Source organism: Uloborus diversus, chromosome 7 (genome assembly GCF_026930045.1).
Source record: "Uloborus diversus isolate 005 chromosome 7, Udiv.v.3.1, whole genome shotgun sequence".
Lineage (NCBI taxonomy): Eukaryota > Metazoa > Arthropoda > Arachnida > Araneae > Uloboridae > Uloborus > Uloborus diversus.
The window spans coordinates 167,376,546-167,396,643 of NC_072737.1; the positions used below are offsets into that span (position 1 = coordinate 167,376,546).

Genomic DNA, 20,098 nt, shown 5'->3' on the forward strand with positions numbered 1-20,098 from the left:
GGAATTCCGCATGGAGCAAAGAAGAGTTGGAGAAAATCTGAAGTATCATTCGGGGATCGCACATGATAACTCCGAAAATTCAGAAAAAGCTAATATTGAAGCTTTCCCTAACAAGCAATGGGAGATGCTTAGGCATAAAGCAAAGTATGGCAAATCAAAGCAATAACATGAGTCGAGACTACAGCTTTTGGACTCCATACGAAGTTACAGATGTACAACAAGCGCCAGTTTATGAAAGTTGCCCTTACGAAAAGATCCCAATCAATAAGAATACGAAAGGAACCCTTCGAAGGGAATACAAAGAACTGGTACACTCCATTACTGCAAGGTTTCCCACAAGTCAACGTCGAGTGGTACGTCTTTTCCGAACAAGACAATGATCCAAAGTCCTTGGCAAGAAACATCGGTACATGAAGCACTATGGCGGAGAAGGCCATCTTGGAAGGCGGGATGAAACAGAGTGCAGTTCCCAAAATTAAGGCCGTGGAGGAAAAGCTCGCGTGACTTTTCGAAGAAAGGAGCAATATCTGTTGGACATTCCCGCTCTTCCGGGACACTCCAAACTGCTCAATCCTGTCTGCACCATTCACACAAAGTGAAGTTAAAAAACGTCTAAAGATAAAAAGTAAAGGGGCAGCAGGACCAGATGGCATGACTCCATGCACATTAAAGAGAGCCTATAAGAGAGGCTGGGGTCCGGCAATCACCAGAGCCCTAAATGGATGATTAAAACTGAGCTGGATGCCACCTATTACAAATGTCTGTCGGACCACCCTAATCCCGAAAGTTGATATGGCGAGGACAGACGTGAGTAAATACCGACCAATCACCATAGGGAATACACCTTTGCAAGATTAATTAGTTCTCTCTTGGCTGATAGAATGTCCATTTTCGTAGAGCTGGATGTAGCCCAAGTAAGGTTCCGTTAAGGTCTTGGAGCACTCTTTAACCTAGAATTGTTGCAACAACTACTTAGCCAAGGAGTGACAAAGGCATTCGACTCAATAGTCCACAAACATTTGTGGAGAGCCCTGAGGGCACAAAAATGTGAGGAAGGACTGTAAGACTGCTAAAACAGATCTACAAGGTTACAATAACAACTGTGAAAATCTGTAGTCAAGAGACCAGACAAATACGAATGCGAAGAGGAGTTAAACAAGGAGACCCATTATCCCCGCTTCTTTTTAACAGTGCCATAGATTCATTTTTTAGGACCCTGCGATCGAAAGATCTTGGAGTCACACCAAAGAGTGGAAATGAAGGACTACTATGTTTAGCGTATGCCGATGATATCGTCCTTTTAGCGGCCAACCAGGAGGATCTAATACCAAGTCTACAAATAGTTGAGGAGTTTTGCAGTCTTTGGTCTTAAGATCAGTGCCATAAAAAACAGAATGATACAACAGAAAAGACGGCCAGAATTTTCAGCATATGTGAGCTCAGAAATCTGACGCATCAACGACGAAGAAATACAACAAATCCAAGTCAACCAAAACTTTAAGTTTTTGGTTTGACCTTTGCACCCATTTCGGGCTTACAACCTTATCTTCCAATTGAACGCTTGTCGAAGTGGATGGAAAATCTGGATGAAGACCTACTTAATGTTGATCAGAAGATTGAACTTCTAAAGAAATATGTGACAACAACAATGTTATATGAGCTAATGGGGATGAAAACATCCCTAGCTTCATTAAATCTGATAGATCGGCTCATCCGGAAGGAAGTAAAACAGTGACTCCACCTTCACCCTTCGACGACGAACTTTCTGCTTTATTCGAAGCCAGACGATGGGGGACTGGGAATCCCACTGATGTCTAAGATAGTACCAGAAGGTAAAATCTCAAACTTTGTCAGAATTAACAAAACCCAACCCTGAGAGCATGGGAACGCTTCTTGGACTCGAGCGTCGAAGCAAAGATCCTGAAATTAAAAGATCTGCATAAAATACCACTTTCCACTAACAAACTTTGCGTCAAGAAAGTGGAGAATGGAGCAAGCAGAGAACTGGAGTGACCTGAATACCCAAGGGCAAATAGTGCTTCTCTTCTGATCAAAGGGGAAACAGTTGAACTAAACGTCCAACAGCGTTATCTCAAGTAAAGTGGCTCACCATGTTGAAGTTACGAACAAATACTTAACCTACACGGGCAACGTTGCTAAGAGGATGTGAAGGGAATAGGAGTTGCAGGTTCTAAACGGAGTCCCTGAGACATCTCATATCTGAATGTCCAGAGTTCTCCCTTAGAAGAATCAGGCGGCACCACAAAATTGTTTGTGACCTAAGGGAACGAGTATTACGAGATAAGGAACCTGAATGGAAGGTACTAAGGAGCATACGTTCCACACGGTGAAAAGCAAGCTTAGACCAGACCTGGTGCTCTTCAATGGTGAAAATTTCTGCATCGTAGATGTTACGATCGTCTACGAGCCCAAGTGAGCCCCTCCTATTCCAAAGGGCATGTTCAAAGAAAGTACGCAAGTACTAACCCCAGATTACAATACTAATTAAGGGCAAATACTATTTAAGGCTTTCACGGCCGGCGTCAATATGAGGAGATAACATTTCCGGGCTTATTGGCCGTGGTCTAATTGGAGTAAAAATTCCAGACGTTTCGGCTTGCTTTACTGCAGCCATCATCAGTGGTTTGAGTTTTGTGAGACTGATTCCTTGCTTCGGTGGCTCCAGTATTTAAGCAAACTGCTGCTGCGCTGCTGGTCCTGATTGGGAGGCATTCTCAAGCCGCTGGTAGAATAAGGTTCCTGATTGGATGAGATTCAAGCCGCTGGGTGATCCTGGTACCTGATTGAATGGGATTCACAAGCCGTGGTGGCTACCGGTTTCTGATTGGATGGGACCACAGTATGTTTTAGACATGGCACCCCGCCCTTAGATCCGCTCGCCACAACCGTCTAAAACATACTGTGGTCCCATCCCGACAACGAGATTCCTTATCTTCTGAGACCGCCTTCTTCACTTCTTGGTGCTTCTTTATCAATTTTGTATGCAAGATGTCCAAACGTGATTTTATAAAACGGCGATAATGATTTTATTAAGAGATGGTTTTAACATGTTTTGATATTGCAATGATTCTGTTCTTCCAGATTTGATTTTAAAAAGCGGCTGATTTTATAATCCAATAATTTTATTAGTGGCGGGTACTGTACTTTCATCCTGTCTTTACTGACTGTGAAGCGAAGAACAGTCCGAAGGGACCACGTTTCTGGCTCTAAGTCCCTGGGCCTTGCGCCCCGGGACGATCTACTCCGAGGACAGTGTCAGGCAGGAAGTTTGACTGGGGCGGTACATCTGTCAAAAGGCAACACAGGTGTCTGAGGCGAGCTCAGCGAGGACAGAAACTTCGCGTAGAGTATAGGGACAAAAGCTTGCTTGATTTTCAGTACGAATACGGACCGCGAAGCGGGAAATATCGATCCTTTTGATTTTAAGAGTTTTATGCAAGAGGTATCGGAAAAAATACCACAGGGATAACTTGTTTATGGCAGCCAAGCGTTCATAGTGACGTTGCTTTTTCATCCTTCGATATCAGCTCTTTCTGTCATTGAGAAGCAGATTTCGTCCAGTGTTGGCTTGTTCACCCTCTATTAGGGAATGTGAGCTGGGTTTAGACCGTCGTGAGACAGGTTAATTTTACCCTACTGAAGATCGTCGTTGCTGTAGTAATCCTGCTCAGTACGAGAGAAACCGCAACTTCAAGCACTTGGTACATGTGCTTGGTCGAGTGACCAGTGGTGCGAAGCTACCATCCGTGGGATTATGACTGAACGCCTTTAAGTCAGAACCCCGTCTAGTGACTGCGATACTGTTCTTGTCTTGCACGTCGGAGGGCAACGATAGCCGAGGCGTACCCTGGAGATCAGGGTTGCCAGATTTAAGAACAGTAAATACGGGACAGGCTTTTAGGAGTGAAAGGGGGGGGGATTTTTGAGGTAGCGGCAATTACTGGGTATTTTTAAGGGGTGCTATCCGACATAGAAAGTCTCTTCATGATAAATCTGAAAAAGTCAATCGTAACAAAGCATTAAACCTTACAAAATGTCGCTGATCAAAGTATAAGAAGTTTTCATTGGGATTGACGACGCATGCGCAGAGATATGTTTCCAACATTAGTCAATGAGCAATGTGGAAGCAATCATTCGGCTCCTCATGGTCTGCCGCCAAAACAAGAACTAAATTAAAACGAAAATAATTTTTGCGATTGCTGCCACATGATTTTCTATTGCTTTTTATTTCAGATTTTTTGTTTTACTTTATTTTCTTCTCTTAAAATAATGTCTCGCTTTGTAAAATATTGTTATCAGCTAGAATACGGGACTTTAGCCGTCCCGTATGGAAGTTCCCCAGGACGCGGGACAATTGTTTAAAATACAGGACTGTCTCTTGAAATCCGGGACGTCTGGCAACCCTGCAGGAGACGAGATCTCTTCGAGACGGAACACTTACGGGACCGTCGAAGACTGTGTGGTCCTCGTTCCGCAATCCATACCTTGCAGGTGTGACGCGTGGGCACCAAATCGTCCTTTTGTATCGAATTTCGCTGTGAAAACAAATATTACCGAATGACAATAGGCTACAAAATGTGTAGCAGAAAAATTATAACTCAGTTTTTTACAGCGTGGTGTATATTCTTCTCTTGACTATGACGCCATTATCGATCTTGCGATCTGACGAGTTTCAGCAAATAAATGTTTCAGACCTAAGTTTTGCAAGGTGACTAGGCGGGTGATATGATGGAAAACTGTCCGATCTGCGCAGCAAAGATGGATGAAAAGTCCTTCCCGAATTTCTTTACATTAAAAGAGATCTTGGAATAATTTGAACCCAGGATAAAGAATAAAATGGAAAACAATTCTGAAGAGAATCGACTCAAATTTATAACTTTTAGAAACACATTTGACCACCTAGACACAATCCTTAAATGCAAAACCTTTTATTCATCGGGGGAAAAAATCAAATCATTGTATTGTGTTTATTTAGTTTCTTTTTCTTTTCTTTTCTTTTTTTTTTTTTGAGCAATCACGATTGCTTATTGCTTTTATTTGACTGTTTTTGGCGTGCTATCATTTTTCCCACCGGCTCGGCGCCACCCTCTGCCAGCACCACCCGTCGCGTCGGCCGGCCTCACGAAGCTGCTCCTCTAGCGAAAACCGTCTCCAGGTTGCGTCCATATCCTACACACACACGCATACATACACGCACCAACACACACGCACACACAAACACATACACAAACACCACCATACACACATACACAATACACACATACACAAACACATACACACACGCATGCATACAGACACCTACAAATACACACAACTGCCCACACATTCATGCCTGCACAAAACACATACACACACGCATGCATACAGACACCTACAAATACACACATTTCCCACACATTCATGCCTGCACACAGACACAAACACATATGCATACACATACCCCGCCCCCACGCACACAAACACTCATACACACAACTATCCACACACTCATGCCTGCACACAGACACAAACACACATGCCTACATGCCTACACATACCCCCCCCCCCCACACACACACATACAAACACACACTCGTGATTGCGAAAAACATAATTTGAATTCAAGATGACAAAATTCAAATTAATTTTTTTTTTTAATCTTAAGGCTACCTTTCGTGGCTGCTCGAGAAGGTCATTCCGCAGAAGTGATGTCGTACGTCCAAGTGAACAGAAGGACACCAGCCCCTGCTCTCATATTTAATGTAAGTCAACGGCAGTGTTTACAGTTTAGCAATTTTAAAAGTTGCATTTGACATTAATTCTTGAGATTTAGCATTTAAAATTTGGATCTAACATTCATGAGCAAAATTAGCATTGAAACAGAATTAGTTAACGTTTTTCTATATTTACTAGCTGCGTTGTTGCCCAGCGTTTGCACGGTCTGCCTCGAAAATAAAAGCTGTGTCAAGTGACGCATCAAGTGACATATCAAATTTTCGAGTGAAAAAAAAAGCACGTTCTCAATGCGACCATTAAAAAAGTCATTTTTTAAAACTTTGATCTTGCGCCGTTTGGAAACAAGCTCTTCAAATGCATTGGGACTCTCAGAATGAGCCATTTAACTTATACATTTGGGAAAAGCTTTGGAAATTGATGGCTAGCAAAAAAAATTCATTATTTTTTCTTTTTCTTTCTTTTTTCTTTAATTTAAATGCGAAAAAGGGCACTTTTGGTTGCATGACAAACACCTGCTTATCTGTCTACCATTGATACTTTGAAAAACATATAATAAGCTTGTTCTCATCACGAAATAATTTATTATTAACACATTTGAAGATAACTATAATTCTACTGATAGACGTTCTCAGTTAGATCATTGAATACAATTATCGATTCAGATTTAATTTTTTAGTGTTAATAAAATTTTCAAGTTGGAAGTCCTTTAAGGGGGTCCGGGCCACATTTTGAAATTATTTTTATTATATACTTTAGAGTTTTGAATTTTTTTAATACTGATTTACCATCTAATTTATAAACAAAATCACAACATAAATATGAAAAAAAAATTTTTTTTTAATCTATTTTGTTTTTATTTTTTTTAAGGGGTTGCTTTAAATTGCTATAACTCAAAATATTGTTGGTAAATTTTCAATTTTTTTTCAAAAACATATGCACAAATATCTAAGCTTTAATCTTTATTCGACGATTTTAAAAATATTGATTAAATAAAAAATATTTGAAGAAAAATTTTCGAAAATTCGAAGATACTTAAAAAAAAATCATATTTTTTGCAGGAAACGTTTTTTTCAAAATCGCCGAATAAAAATTAAAGTAAACTGTTTGAAAAAGACATGCTCCAAATTTCATTACTTTATCTTCATTGGTTCCTGACTTTTAAGAGTTTGAATGCAAGAAATCGGGAAAAATTGCATCATGGAGAAAAACGCGTTTCAAGTTTTAAAATTAAATACACATTAGTTAGGTGCGGGCAACAAAAAGAATTATATCTTTTGTTCTAATAAAGATAGAAACACGATTCAAACGTCCTTTTAAGCAGAAAAAACGGAGTAATTTTTTAAATAATAATTAAAAAAAATGCAAAATTTGACGATTTTTGTGTCCCCGACCCCCTTAAAAATCTTAATGCTGGCTTTTATGCCTTCAAGATCTGATAGTTCAACTGAATAAAGAGCACAATACTTGATTCGGCATGTCACCAGCTCCATTTTTAATCAATGAAAATCTAGAGCGGATACAAGGGAGGGGAGTTGGGGCGTTCGACCTTCCCTTGAGAGACCATCCACACCTCCACTGTTAAATTTTCGATTTTCAAGTTCAAAAAAATGCAGTTTTAGGTGATCTTTGAAATGTTAAAGTTAGTAGAAAAGAAGTTTGAGGCTCTCCCATAGAAATGTTTTACAATTAAAGTCCGAAACTTTTGCGATGAACATTTGCAAACCAGTAGTAAAAAGTATGTAGGATAAGTAAATCGCTCCTCTTTTGAAAAAAATTTCTGGATCTGCCCTTGCTTGAAAATAATCATCTTGAAAAAAGTAAATATATTTTTTGTGCAAACTGCTGTTTTAGTTACAATCCAAAAACTTATATTTGGGGCAAACTTAACAGACACCATGAAGGCTACGCAGATACTAACCGCAGCATTGACGCTGCCAAGTTATGTTAGCACAAATTATAAATAACCTAACAGCATTGTATAAGTTTTGTGTTAAACCATTTCTTGTTTAATTATGCCATGTTAATTCAATCCATGTTCTCATTTTTTCCCTCTCAAAACAAATATGATTTATTGTGCCAGTGTTTCTGAGACAGTTTTTTTTTCTTCTCAGGGTATTGTGGTGCTTCTGATGATATCTGCTGGCAACATAGGCAGCCTGATCGATTTCTTCAGCTTCGTCGCCTGGATGTTCTATGGCGGAAGCATGCTGACAGTCATCGTCATGAGGTTCACGGAGAAAGACCTTCCCAGGCCTTACAAAGTACTTAACCCCTTTTTATATACATTTTGAATGCTTTTTTTATTTCCTTTTACAAAAAAGGAAGTATTGTATTCGCGAAAAAATTTTCATTCCAAACTCAACCTTAATTTCCATTTTACTCACCCCCGAATGAATATTGAGTTTTTTTTTTTCGACTCGACCACACGTGGATAAGTGCCTAAGAACGTATAGACACGCGAAATATCCATTTTGACGATTCGTAAGTTAATTACAACGAATTTTCTCGTGACGTCTGTATGTGCGTATGTATGTCGTATAACTCAAGAACGGTAAATCCTAGAAAGTTGAAATTTGGTACGTAGACTCCTAGCGGGGTCTAGTTGTGCACCTCCCCTTTTGGTTGCATTCGGGTGTTTCTAAAGGGGTCTTTTGCTCCTGTTTGGGGTGAAATCATTGTTAATTTCGATGTAAACTCAAATGGTGTTATAATTTGGCAGACACTTGGCGATATATCGCCAGTCTTTTGGCCGCCAAGTTTTGTCATTAACTTGGCGAAAAATTTGGCGATTAAAAAAAAAATTTTTTTTAATGTGATTTCAATTTGGCCACTGTTGGTGATATCTAGAGAGTAAACTATTTCATCACATTAAAATTGCTAGTAATGGGGAAATGACATTAACATGGAGTAAAAGGAAGTCATGTGATGCACACATCAGCTTGTTTTTTTAAAGAAAATAACTAGCTTACTTACTACCCGGCGCTGCTCGGATGCTTATTAAAGCAGCATACCTTTTAGATAATTTGCGTTCTTTATCAAAAGAGTCCCACTATACAGGATGATTCAAAACGAGGAACACAAATTCAATTTGCTATACAGGGTTAGCATAAAAGAATAACCCGGTTTTTAAAATTTATATTTCATAAACTATTACACTTAGCACTATAAATGATACACAAAAATACAGATAAACTGTGAAAGTTTTTTTTTTTTCACTCACAAATATTCTACATGTTCGCCTTTCATCACGCGACACACATCTATAACATACATTTTGGAGTGTTTCACTGTCAATTTTTCGTAATGCTACACATATGCGATCTTTGAGTTTTTGCAATGTTGTAGGCAATGGTGGTGTGTAAACACTGTCTTTGACGAAACCTAATCAAAAAAAAAATAAATAAATAAATAAATAGGATTAGGTTTGTTGACCTGGCTGGCCAACGCATAAAGGGTAAATCATCATCACCTGCACGGCCAATTCAGTGTTGCGGAACGTCAATGGCGCAGTGAAGTGGGGGGTTTGGGGGTAAAAACGCCTCCCAGAAGTCTTGGTTTTAACCTTGTTGCCAATCCTAATACAGTAGTTAATACCAGTGTAAGAGGACTTATGTGACCCCCCCCCCCACCCCCCCCAAAAAACCCCTCTTCCAGAAGGAATTTCTAGCTGCGCTAGTGCGGAACGTGCACGTTTCAGTAGTTACTTACGTTCAAAAAGAATTGATAGTTTATCTGTATTTTTATGCATAATTTATAATGCTAAGTGTAATAGTTTATGAAATAAAATTTTTTAAAACCGCGATATTCTTTCATGCTAACCCTGTTATTTCTTGCAATATGCGTTGTATTTGAATCATTTCAAGTATGATTGAAAGAGGATGCTGTAAGTTATGAATGCTTATCACTCGAGTGCTCCAGAACCAAACCATGCTGTAGACTTCGTTTTTATTGAATGACTAATTGATCAGTTGTAAGCGATTTGGAACTTCAGTTCTAGCCCTCAAGGTCCCTTGATCTCACACCCTGCGATTTTTTCTAGTGGGATGTTTGTGAAATATGCTGTTTACGTACCACCACTTCGCACAGATTTGAACGACCTACGAAACCTACGCATCACACGGTGGTGAACTCAGCAACGCAATACATTCGTCATCAAGTGTGGGATATATTGGGCCACCGTCTAGATCAATGATCTGCAACCTTTTTGTGCCCTTCGCCCTCCCCTCTAGAGGTTGCCTGATACCTAACGAAGAAAATCAATCCACTTACTCCAAAACAAAAAATAAATGAATAAAAGTACCTTTTTTTCCAAAACGAAGTAATAGACATTTGAAGGGAAGTACTTAAACTAAAACCACTAACTTACTTGTAATACACCGCCAGCTCAGTCAATTCCAGCCGAGGACTGCAGTTTCGTGCTTATTAGCACTCATCAACCCGGCATAGGAGTGACTGAGCTGGAGGTGGAAAACCTGCTAAGGAAGCCAAGAGTGCCAAACAAACTATTCCTATTCAGAGTCACAACTGACTACAACTGTATTTATGTCGAGGACTGCATACTAAGTGCCTTGCCTCCATTATTTTATATACCGATAGATGGCAGCGCCATCACCGGATCGAACAGTTAATGAGAATTTAGAACTAGTTCAGGAGCTAATAGTAACCTGGTGCTAGCACCCCCAGAGGTATCGTTTCACTTGGAGGACATTGAGACCACGAGCATATTTAACGTCGCCCAGTCCCCTTTAATGACGACGGTGGGTCTTCGACCATCGAGGTTCGAACTCAGGACCCTCCGGCCCCGAATCTGACACTCTACCGATCGGGCTACCACGTCCCCGCCAAACAAACTGGTAGCTAATACAGAATTAGCACTGATCAGACGAGTAACCGAAGCAATGGTTTGGTTCAACTCGAATATTGAAGGCAAGGCATGTATATTCAGTAAGTTACCGCCCTATAGCCAGGGCTAAGGCAGAAATACATGATACAGATGAATGGGCAGAAATGATAGGGCGGTAACTCATTGAATATACCTGCCTTGCCTTAAATATTCGAGTTGAACCGAACCATTGCTTCGGTCACTCGTCTGATCAGTGCTAATTCTTGTATTAGCTACCAGTTTGTTTGGCACTTTTGGCTTCCTTAAGAGGTTTTCCACCTCCAGCTCAGTCACTCCTATGCCGGGTTGATGAGTGCTACTAAGCACGAAACTGCAGTCCTCGGCTGGAATTGACTGAGCTGGCGGTGTATTTCATGTAAATTAGTGGTTTTAGTTTAAGGTACTTCCCTTCAAATGTCTATTACTAATCTTGATTTAGTCATTGAATTTTTTCGTTTTTTGAATGTTTCAGTTTCTATACATATTTAGTGTTCAATTCAAGAGGTATAGAAGATAAGAATCCCCCCCCCCGCTCCTCTGACGATTGAATTTATATTGCTTAATAAATATATCGTAACTGGTTTCCGATTTCTGAAGTTTGACAAATATTCTATAGTTAATGTTTTATGACGCCGTCAGTTTAATTTAAAGTTATGGCAATACTAATTAATAGAGTTCGTCGGAATTTTTTTATGTACTGTGCTCCCCGATTGCTAAATTAGTCTGTAAATCTAAACCTACTCAGTTCCATTAGGAGGCCCCGACTTCAAAAGGTTATTAAAAATTAAGCGATCGTATGTAGTTAGTTGTTAAAATAATTCATCATATAGTAATTAAAATCAATATTTATTTTATAGTTGGGTGTTTAGTTTAGTTGATTTTTGTACCGGAATAGTAAAATAAATTTATTTATAGGTTTGGGTAGGAAATCATATGTAAGTATGATCAATTATTTTTTACTTTTTAGTTCCTCTTTGTTTTTTGAAGTCGGTTCCTTTTTTTATTTAAAAATAATTTTAATAATTTAGGGGAATTAAAGTCACTAACTCCTTAAAACTTTTTAAAAAATGAAAATTTCTAAATTTAGAGAGAATGATGAAATAATTCCTTACAGTTCCACCGAGTTGTGAGGCAGAAGCTCCTGAACTTCCTTATTAATTTTTTAAACTTGTGATTCCTTGTCCGAACTCTTAATAATCGGTTTCGTTGTTTTTTTTTTAGTTTTGATATTCGCTGTCTTTTCATTATTATTTTTTCGCCTTAAATACTCATTGCTCCCTATCGCCCCTCACGAATATATTGCCCCCTTTAAAAGCCAAACCACCCCTTTGGGAACAATCGCCCCCAGATTGAGAGCCACTGGTCCAGATGTTATCCGTGCAGCCGGAGGAGAGCATATGAGTCATCTGTAAACTTTCATGCATATCACATGCAGTTTACAGAATTCAAATACAGTGTATTGCGCAGGAAATATTTTTGTCTTTTTCTTTCTAATGGGGCTACGAATTTTTGGTTTCCAACCATTCGCAGGCCCAGTGCAATTCCCCGATATGGCATCCAGTCTTTCATGTGCCAACAGTAAGATGCGGATGTCAACGGCACAGATTAACGCCCAGTTTCCCCGAAAGGGAGGCCCTTGAGCTCTCGTCGATATGAAACTGCACTAGGGATTCAATTTTGCCAAGGACATTCTAAGCCAAACGAAAACTGTAGGGATCCTTTACATCGTCGCATAATAGTACCACATGGGCGCTGACTATTTTCCACATCTCAAAAATCCACCGACTGGCCAGCGCAGGAAGCAAAAAAATTTGAAATTGTGTCCATCTTTTTGAATCGCCCTGCATTTATACCGACAATGAGAGAAAAAAAAAATCTACTAATAATGAAACTGAAAGTTCGCTCTTTGTCTGTTATGAGCATACTGCCTAGACCGTTCAGCCGATTTTTATGAAATTTGGCACAGAATTAGTTCGTAGCATAGGGGTGAGCTCCTCAAAGCGATTTTTCGAAAATTCGATTTTGTTTTTTTTCTATTCCAGTTTTAAAAAAATTTTACCGAGCAAATTATCACAACGTGAACGAGTAAAATACCAAATTATCATAACGTGGAACCGTAACATGGGAAAGCAAATGACTATAGCAAATTGGCGAGAAATTCATCATCCGTTATTCTTTACTAATAATAAAGATGAAAGTCTCTCTGTCTGTCAGGATCTCGGTGACGCGCATAGCGCCTAGACCGTTCGGCCGATTTTCATGAAATTTGGCACAACGTTAGTTTGTAGCATGGGGGTGTGCACCCATAGATCTTAAAATAGAATAGATGTGCCTTCTCCCCACTTTTCTCCTCAGAGCGCGCGTCAACATCCCCCGTTGGACATCACGTGATCAAGGGACTCCCCTCACAAGAAACTGTTTCCCTTATCGAAGAGAATCACTTTGCGCCGCGATCATTTGCACAATTAAGGGAAATTAAAGCATTTAACCCATGGGTTAAATGCTTTAAGCATGGGTTAAACCCCCCTTTCATCATGGGTTAAATTAAAGCATTTTACCCATTATTAAAGAAAAAGGGAACACTCTGTCCCTCACGTAACACCTCATATTTGTCACTAAAAGTAATAATTAAAAAAGGTAGCAATTTTTTTTTTCATTAAGAAATCCCAAATGTATTTGTTGTACTTTTGCAAAAAATGTTCTTTGTTACCTTTTTAAGTTATTACTTTTTAATGAAATGCGGGACAAAATGACACCTTTTTCATGGAATGGTCCATTAGATATTTTCCCATCATAACTTTTGAAGCAGGCGCACAAGCTATTTAAACTTTTTTTTTCAAGTGCTTTAAATACTGAGTAGAAAAAGACGTCTTCAAAAATCTAAAAAACAAAAATTGACCTTATAAATTTTCTTTTATTTCAATCAAATTTTTCAAATACAGATAAATAGTTTCAATGCGTGCTTTTTCCCACAACTTTTGAAGCCAGTGCAACAATTTAACATTAAGAGCCATTGTCTGTAAGAATCAGGCAGTTTAGGGCATTTGTGATTGTTGACATTTTTAATTTTCTTTATTTTTGCAAATGTTGTTCCTTATCATGAATATAATGTTTGTGCAAAATATGAGCTTTGTCTGCTTTACCGTTTTTGGGAAAATTTTTGTTTAAATTTAGGGGGCGTGGCACATTTTTGCGTGTTTTTCAAATTTGCAGATTTTAAAGATCTTGTTGCTTTAAGCGCCCCTATAATGACATGGATTTTTAAATTCTATACTATTATATGGTCTTCTTAGATACTATTACAGCTGCCAAATCGGTGTCACTACGAGGGCGACGACCACGAACTCCGTTTAAAAATGACCGAAAATGAATTTTTTTACTACATTCAATGCCAATTTTCTCAAAGCGCCTTCATGATGGCACCAACGTTTTTACATCAATTCCTAGCTACACTTGCATACATCAAAAATATGTAATAAAATTGGTGTCACTACAAGGGCGCCAGAAGATATTGGAACTTTTATGTGATAAATTTCACAAAAAGGCAAATGTTTAAAATCTAATCACTACTCTCGCCCTCATAGCAGAGATCTGAAACTAATTAAGTTTGATAACTAACATGTTCGCCTAACATATGAAATAAAAAAATCGGTGTCACTCTTATTACTTTTGGAAATATAATCATTCGAAATTAGTATGTTATGGAGTTATTAAAAAAAAGACTTTTCTAATTCCAATGGCTTTTTGCATGGTTTGTTCTAAATTTTAATATAAAATTACAGTAGTGACACCTAAAATAATATGTTTCTAATGCTTTTTATAAAAGAAAGCTTTATAAAAAGCATTAGAAACACAGTAAATCGATATAGGTACAGATGGACGTATTGTGTAATGTGCATTATTGCTAAAATAGTCGTACTATATTTTTTCAACCATACTAATTGTTTATCTGTTATCTATACTAAAAACTATTTATAACATAATGTCTTAAATAGTGATGAACATAATGTATTATACAGCGAGCATTCAGAATCTGAAACATAATTTGAGGATGACGTAGACTAAAACAAAGAAAACATAAAGTATCAAATCACCCAGTTTCAGAAAGACGGTCATCTCTTATTGATATCTGGTCATTTTGTGGCACTAAAGCTTGGGAAAACATGGTATCCTGGAGAAATAGTAGAAGTTTACCATTTGCAAGTGAAGGTCAAATGCGTGGCAAGAAGGATTAGAATAAATAAATTTATTTGACCGCAAAAAAGGCGAGTATTGGTATGATAATCTAAACATATTATGCACAATAGATCCACCTGTACCTATATCAAAACGAGCATTTTCTTTTCAAGATAAAGACGCTCTTACTGCCTAAAGCTGTTTATGTTAAACGTTGTTTCTTTGTAATAAATTAAAAATAAATATGGTCAAAACACTATCCGGGTGTGATAAGATTAAATTAACAAAATACATATATAAACAAATAAAATAATTTAAAAAAAATAATAATAAATGAAAAAAATGCACCACAACATACTAACTTCGAATGATTATATTTCCAGAAGTAGTAGGAGTGACATTAATTTTATTAGTTTAAATGTTAGACAAACGTGTTGGTTATCAAATTAGATTCAGATCTCTGCTATGAGGGGGCTAGTTGTATTCAGATTAGCAAATGGTCAACTTGTACTATTTCTCCGGAATATCATGTTTTCCCTAGCTTTAGTGATACAAAATTACCAGATATCAATAAGAGATGACCGTCTTTCTGAAACTGGGTGATTTGATTTTTTATGTTTTCTTTATTTTAGTCTACGTCATCCACAAATTATGTTTCAGATTCTGAATGCTCGCTATATAATACATTATGTTCATCACTATTTAAGACATTATGTTATAAATAGTTGCATTTTTATATAAATAACAGATAAAAAATTAGTATGGTTGAAAAAATATAGTACGACTATTTTAGCCATAATGAACATTACACAAAACGTCCATCTGTACCTATATCGATTTCCTGTGTTTCTAATGCTTTTTATAAAGCTTTTTTTTATAAAAAACATTAGAAACATATTATTTTAGGTGTCACTACTGTAATTTTATATTAAAGTTTAAAACAAACCGTGCAAAAGACATTGGAATTAGAAAAGTCTTTTTTTAATAACTCCATAACATACTAATTTCGAATGATTATATTTCCGAAAGTAATAGGACTGACACCGATTTTTTTATTTCATATGTTAGACGAATATGTTGGTTATCAAACTTAATTAGTTTCAGATCTCTGCTATGAGGGCGAGAGTAGTAGTTAGATTTTAAACATTTGCATTTTTGTGAAATTTATCACATAAAAGTTCCAATATCTTCTGGCGCCCTTATAGTGACACCAATTTTATTACATATTTTTGATGTACGCAAGTGTAGCTAGGAATTGATGTAAAAACGTTAGTGTCATCATGAAGGTGCTTTGAGAAAATTGGCATTGAATGTAGTAAAAAAAATCATTTTCGGTCATTTTTAAACGGAGTTCGTGGTCGTCGCCCTCGTAGTGACACCGATTTGACAGCTGTAATGGTATCTAAGAAGACCATATAATAGTATAGAATTTAATAATCCATGTCATTATAGGGTCGCTTAAAGCAACAAGAACTTTAAAATCTGCAAATTTGAAAAACACGCAAAAATGTGCCACGCCCTCTAAATTAAAAAAATTAATTTCCCAAAAACGGTAAGGCAGACAAAGCTCATATTTTCCACAAACATTACATTCATGATAAAGAACAACATTTGCAAAAATTAAGAAAATTAAAAATGTCAACAATCACAACCTGCCTGATCCTTACAGACAATGGCTCTTAAACCCGATCTAAAACCATAAACCAATTAGAAATACAAATGTAAATAGTATCGAATATCAACTCAATTAAATAACATTCTAATATTCGCATGCGTTTCGCACCAAAACTATATTAGCCAAACCAATAACTTTGGTTTGTTCCTAATTTTTAAGCAACTTCAGTGTTTTTTTTTTTTTTTTTTTTTTAAGTACTCAGAAAATAAATTATTTGCAATTAACTCGAGGGTGAAGAAAACTAGTGATTATTGACCCTTAGCAATATTAATTTTGTTACTTTCCTACTTATTGGTCTTTGTGAATTATTTTCACTGTTTGAATTGACTGTGCGATACATTCTAACGCTTAAATATTTCGTAACGATTAATTTTATAAACTTTTTTACGAGAAAATCTGCTGCTTCTGTTTCCAACATATGCTTATTTAAACTTAGAAAAACGGAATTCGAAATTTTTTGCATAACTCTTGTGGTCTCATGAGTAACATTATATTTTTGTGTTTTACTCCCAAAATTTTTCACATTCTCGTTCAGTTGTTCTTCACAAATGTACATATTTCAATGGCTGCAATCTTGCAATAAGTTATCATACTTGAATGTGTCCCAAAATTCTTAAATTTTATTAGGTCTATTTTTTGATTTGTTGTAGTTAAGACTGCGTTGCAGTCGTCGCAGTTCACAACAGAGTGCACTTGCCGGACAAAAAATCCAGCGTAGTCAGAAACATCATTAATATACTGCGTCATGTTAATTGAGATGATTTCTGAATTTTCCAAATCGTCGTCAAAGGAATCGGAAGAAAAAGCTTTCTTTCAAAGCATTTTTGTTACGCTTCAAATTTAATCTTAGCGTTTGAAGGTTGTCAAAATCAGCGCAATTTGAAGAACTGAACTCTTTAATTTCCGTCTGAATGAATAATCTTTTTTTTCGGACTTCGAAATTATCCGACGATTATTGTTGAATCCCCCCTCACAACCTGATCGCACTGAAAAAAGTTTTAAGGTGATCCTGAGTAAGCTTATAAGTCGTTACGCAGTTAAGAACTGGAAATTCGGGCACCTACATACTTTTCATATGTTCCCAGCACACTTTTCATAGAAATTAGGAAACCTAAAAATCCAGTTTTTCGCGGACATACTATAACTAATTTTCCATCGCTTGTTTTTATGATTTAATATAATGCTCGGTATCTATAGTGAATTGCTTAAAATATTCTTAATTTCGACTCAGCATGGGGACTTTTTTTGCCTTTAGCAGAAAGAAAGATTTCTGTTACTCACTATGTCTTTATTTTTTAATAAAATTCATCAAACCTTCTTTCGTTAGAAAATCTCAGATTCACACTTATATAGATTTCTCACATAAGTATAATGAAAATCTTCAGACAATCCTAGACTTTTAACGACGCTTCGCATTGTTATATCACTGCTGCCCGAGAAGAGGGAGACACGATGTCCCTTGATCACGTGATTCTCGGAAGAATCATGATGACCCCACTTTCTCCGGGTGAAATACGCTGCGCTGTAGGAGAAAGGCCTATCTATCCCTTTTAAAGATCTATGTGTGCACCTCGAAGCGATTTTTCGAGAATTCGATGTGGTTTTTTTCTATTCCAATTTTAAGAACGAAATTCTCATAAGATGGACGAGTAAATTACGAAATTATCATTACGTTGAACCGTAACATGGGCACAAGCCAATTGGCGAGAAAAATCACCATACATTATTTGTACATATACCGGCGAACCAAAAGATCTTTTAATTTTCTATTACGAGCAAAGCCGTGCGGGTACCACTAGTTGTAAATATATAGGCGAACCAAATGACCTTCTGATTTTCTACTACGGGCAAAGCCGTGCGGGTACCGTCAGTCCTAAATAAAATAACCATCGTCTGTTGTCTCCTAGGTGCCCATTCCAATCCCTTGCGTGATGGTAGTCGTCTCCGCCTACCTGGTGCTAGCTCCCATAATCGAGGATCCTCGGGTGGAGTACTTCTACGCGTTGCTTTTCCTGCTGTCCGGGCTGCTCTTCTACCTGCCTTTCGTTCACTTTAACATCAGGCTCAAGTTGATGGGTAAGTTTTCTTATTTTACGGACGAATGCATACAATAGGGAAGTTTTCGATTTTTCAATTTTATTTTTATATGATAGAGTAACATGTATGAACATCATAGGTGAAAAAATTTTTGCGATACGATAAGTAGTTTTTTTTTTAGTAAATTAATTTTTAAAGTTCAAATGAAGGTGACGTCAAATGGCACAGGAAGTGACGTCATGCGCTCTCCCGCCGCAGGAGAAGTGGAAGGACGTGCAGTTGGCTTCGAAGACGAAACGTAAGGCTTACCTCCTCGCATTTAACTCCTCGCGTTTCTGGAACATTAAACCTCTCATCCTCTCGGAGAGATTCGGATACCATCATTAATGTTACTTGAGGAAGGTTATTAGATTGTGCTTTAACGAATCCGGTCTCCATAGTGTGTTCAAAAGGATTATTGAAGTTCTAAAAAAAAAAAAAAAATATCAGAGCGCTCAAAATGTTCCTAGCGAAAACAAGGGATCTTCGGCGGAAGGCTGCCCATTCGCGCCCTGTGACGTAGGCTAGTGACGTTTCAGAAACGCGCACTTTTGCCCGTGGATTTTTAAAAATTCATTAAAAATCAACCACGGTGTTTTAAAATTCGACGATGGTGAATTTTTTAGTTTTGAGGGTCAATTAACAATATCCAATAGCCAAAATATGAACATTTAATAGGTTGCAACTTCCCTATTGTTGCTATAGTGTGTCTCAAGCATGCTCTTTTAGAAAAAAAAATACTTATTATTATTTTCATTATTATTATTTTTAATCCCATTGACAGGTCAGAGTTATTTCGTCAGTTTAAAAAAACTAGTTATCGATTAAGATCTGCTTTTAGAATTACTGTATTCTGTCTGATCAATAAAAATCAAGTCAATTACCATTTTGAATAACAACTTCAGAAAAAAATGATTGTGTTACTTCAAAATTTTTTCTTTTCAGTCATATTTCAATTTGTCTTTTCAGAAAAGTTTACCCATCTGATGCAGCTTATGCTCAACTGTGCTCCATCAGAAAGTGCTTCAAGTTAACGGAAATTGTGACCTAAATTTGACTGAAATATCTGTAAAACATGAAATACGGAATATGAATTACATTTTCGGTGTTGAACGGAAAACTTTTTCTTCCGGTGCATTTCTTATCCTTCATAACGTATACGATAGTGAAAATGAGATTAAATTTACATATTGATAAGCTTGAAACAATCTCAAAAAAAAAAAAAAAAAATTTATTCCAACCATGTGCTTCAGTAAGGATTATATATTGTAGCCGTTAAAAGTAGTTAGTTGGAATGTAAAAAGACGATGAAGAATGTAGCTAATGTAGCTTTCTTCCTTTAGTGTAAGCGATTATATATATATATATATATATATATATATATATATATATATATATATATATATATATATATATATATATATATATATATATATACAAACATTCCATCTTGAAAATTAATTATTTGATGAACGTCGAAAAATCTGTTTCTATAATTTCCAATTTCTCACGTCATTCAAATAAAATTTCAGTAAAATCTATAAAAAATATTC

General features: G+C 37.0%; 1 protein-coding gene across 1 annotated transcript in view; it reads left to right on the forward strand.

Moving 5' to 3' along the window:
* LOC129225933 (b(0,+)-type amino acid transporter 1-like) overlaps positions 1-19,794 on the forward strand; it is a 186,343-nt gene extending 166,549 nt beyond the window's left edge. The window contains exons 10-13 of the mRNA XM_054860475.1: positions 5,666-5,762; positions 7,848-7,997; positions 18,377-18,545; positions 19,515-19,794. Coding sequence (XP_054716450.1) covers positions 5,666-5,762; positions 7,848-7,997; positions 18,377-18,545; positions 19,515-19,579 — 481 coding nt within the window. The 3' untranslated portion in view covers positions 19,580-19,794. The remainder of the gene's footprint in view (positions 1-5,665; positions 5,763-7,847; positions 7,998-18,376; positions 18,546-19,514) is intronic.
* The last annotated feature ends 304 nt before the right edge of the window (positions 19,795-20,098 follow it).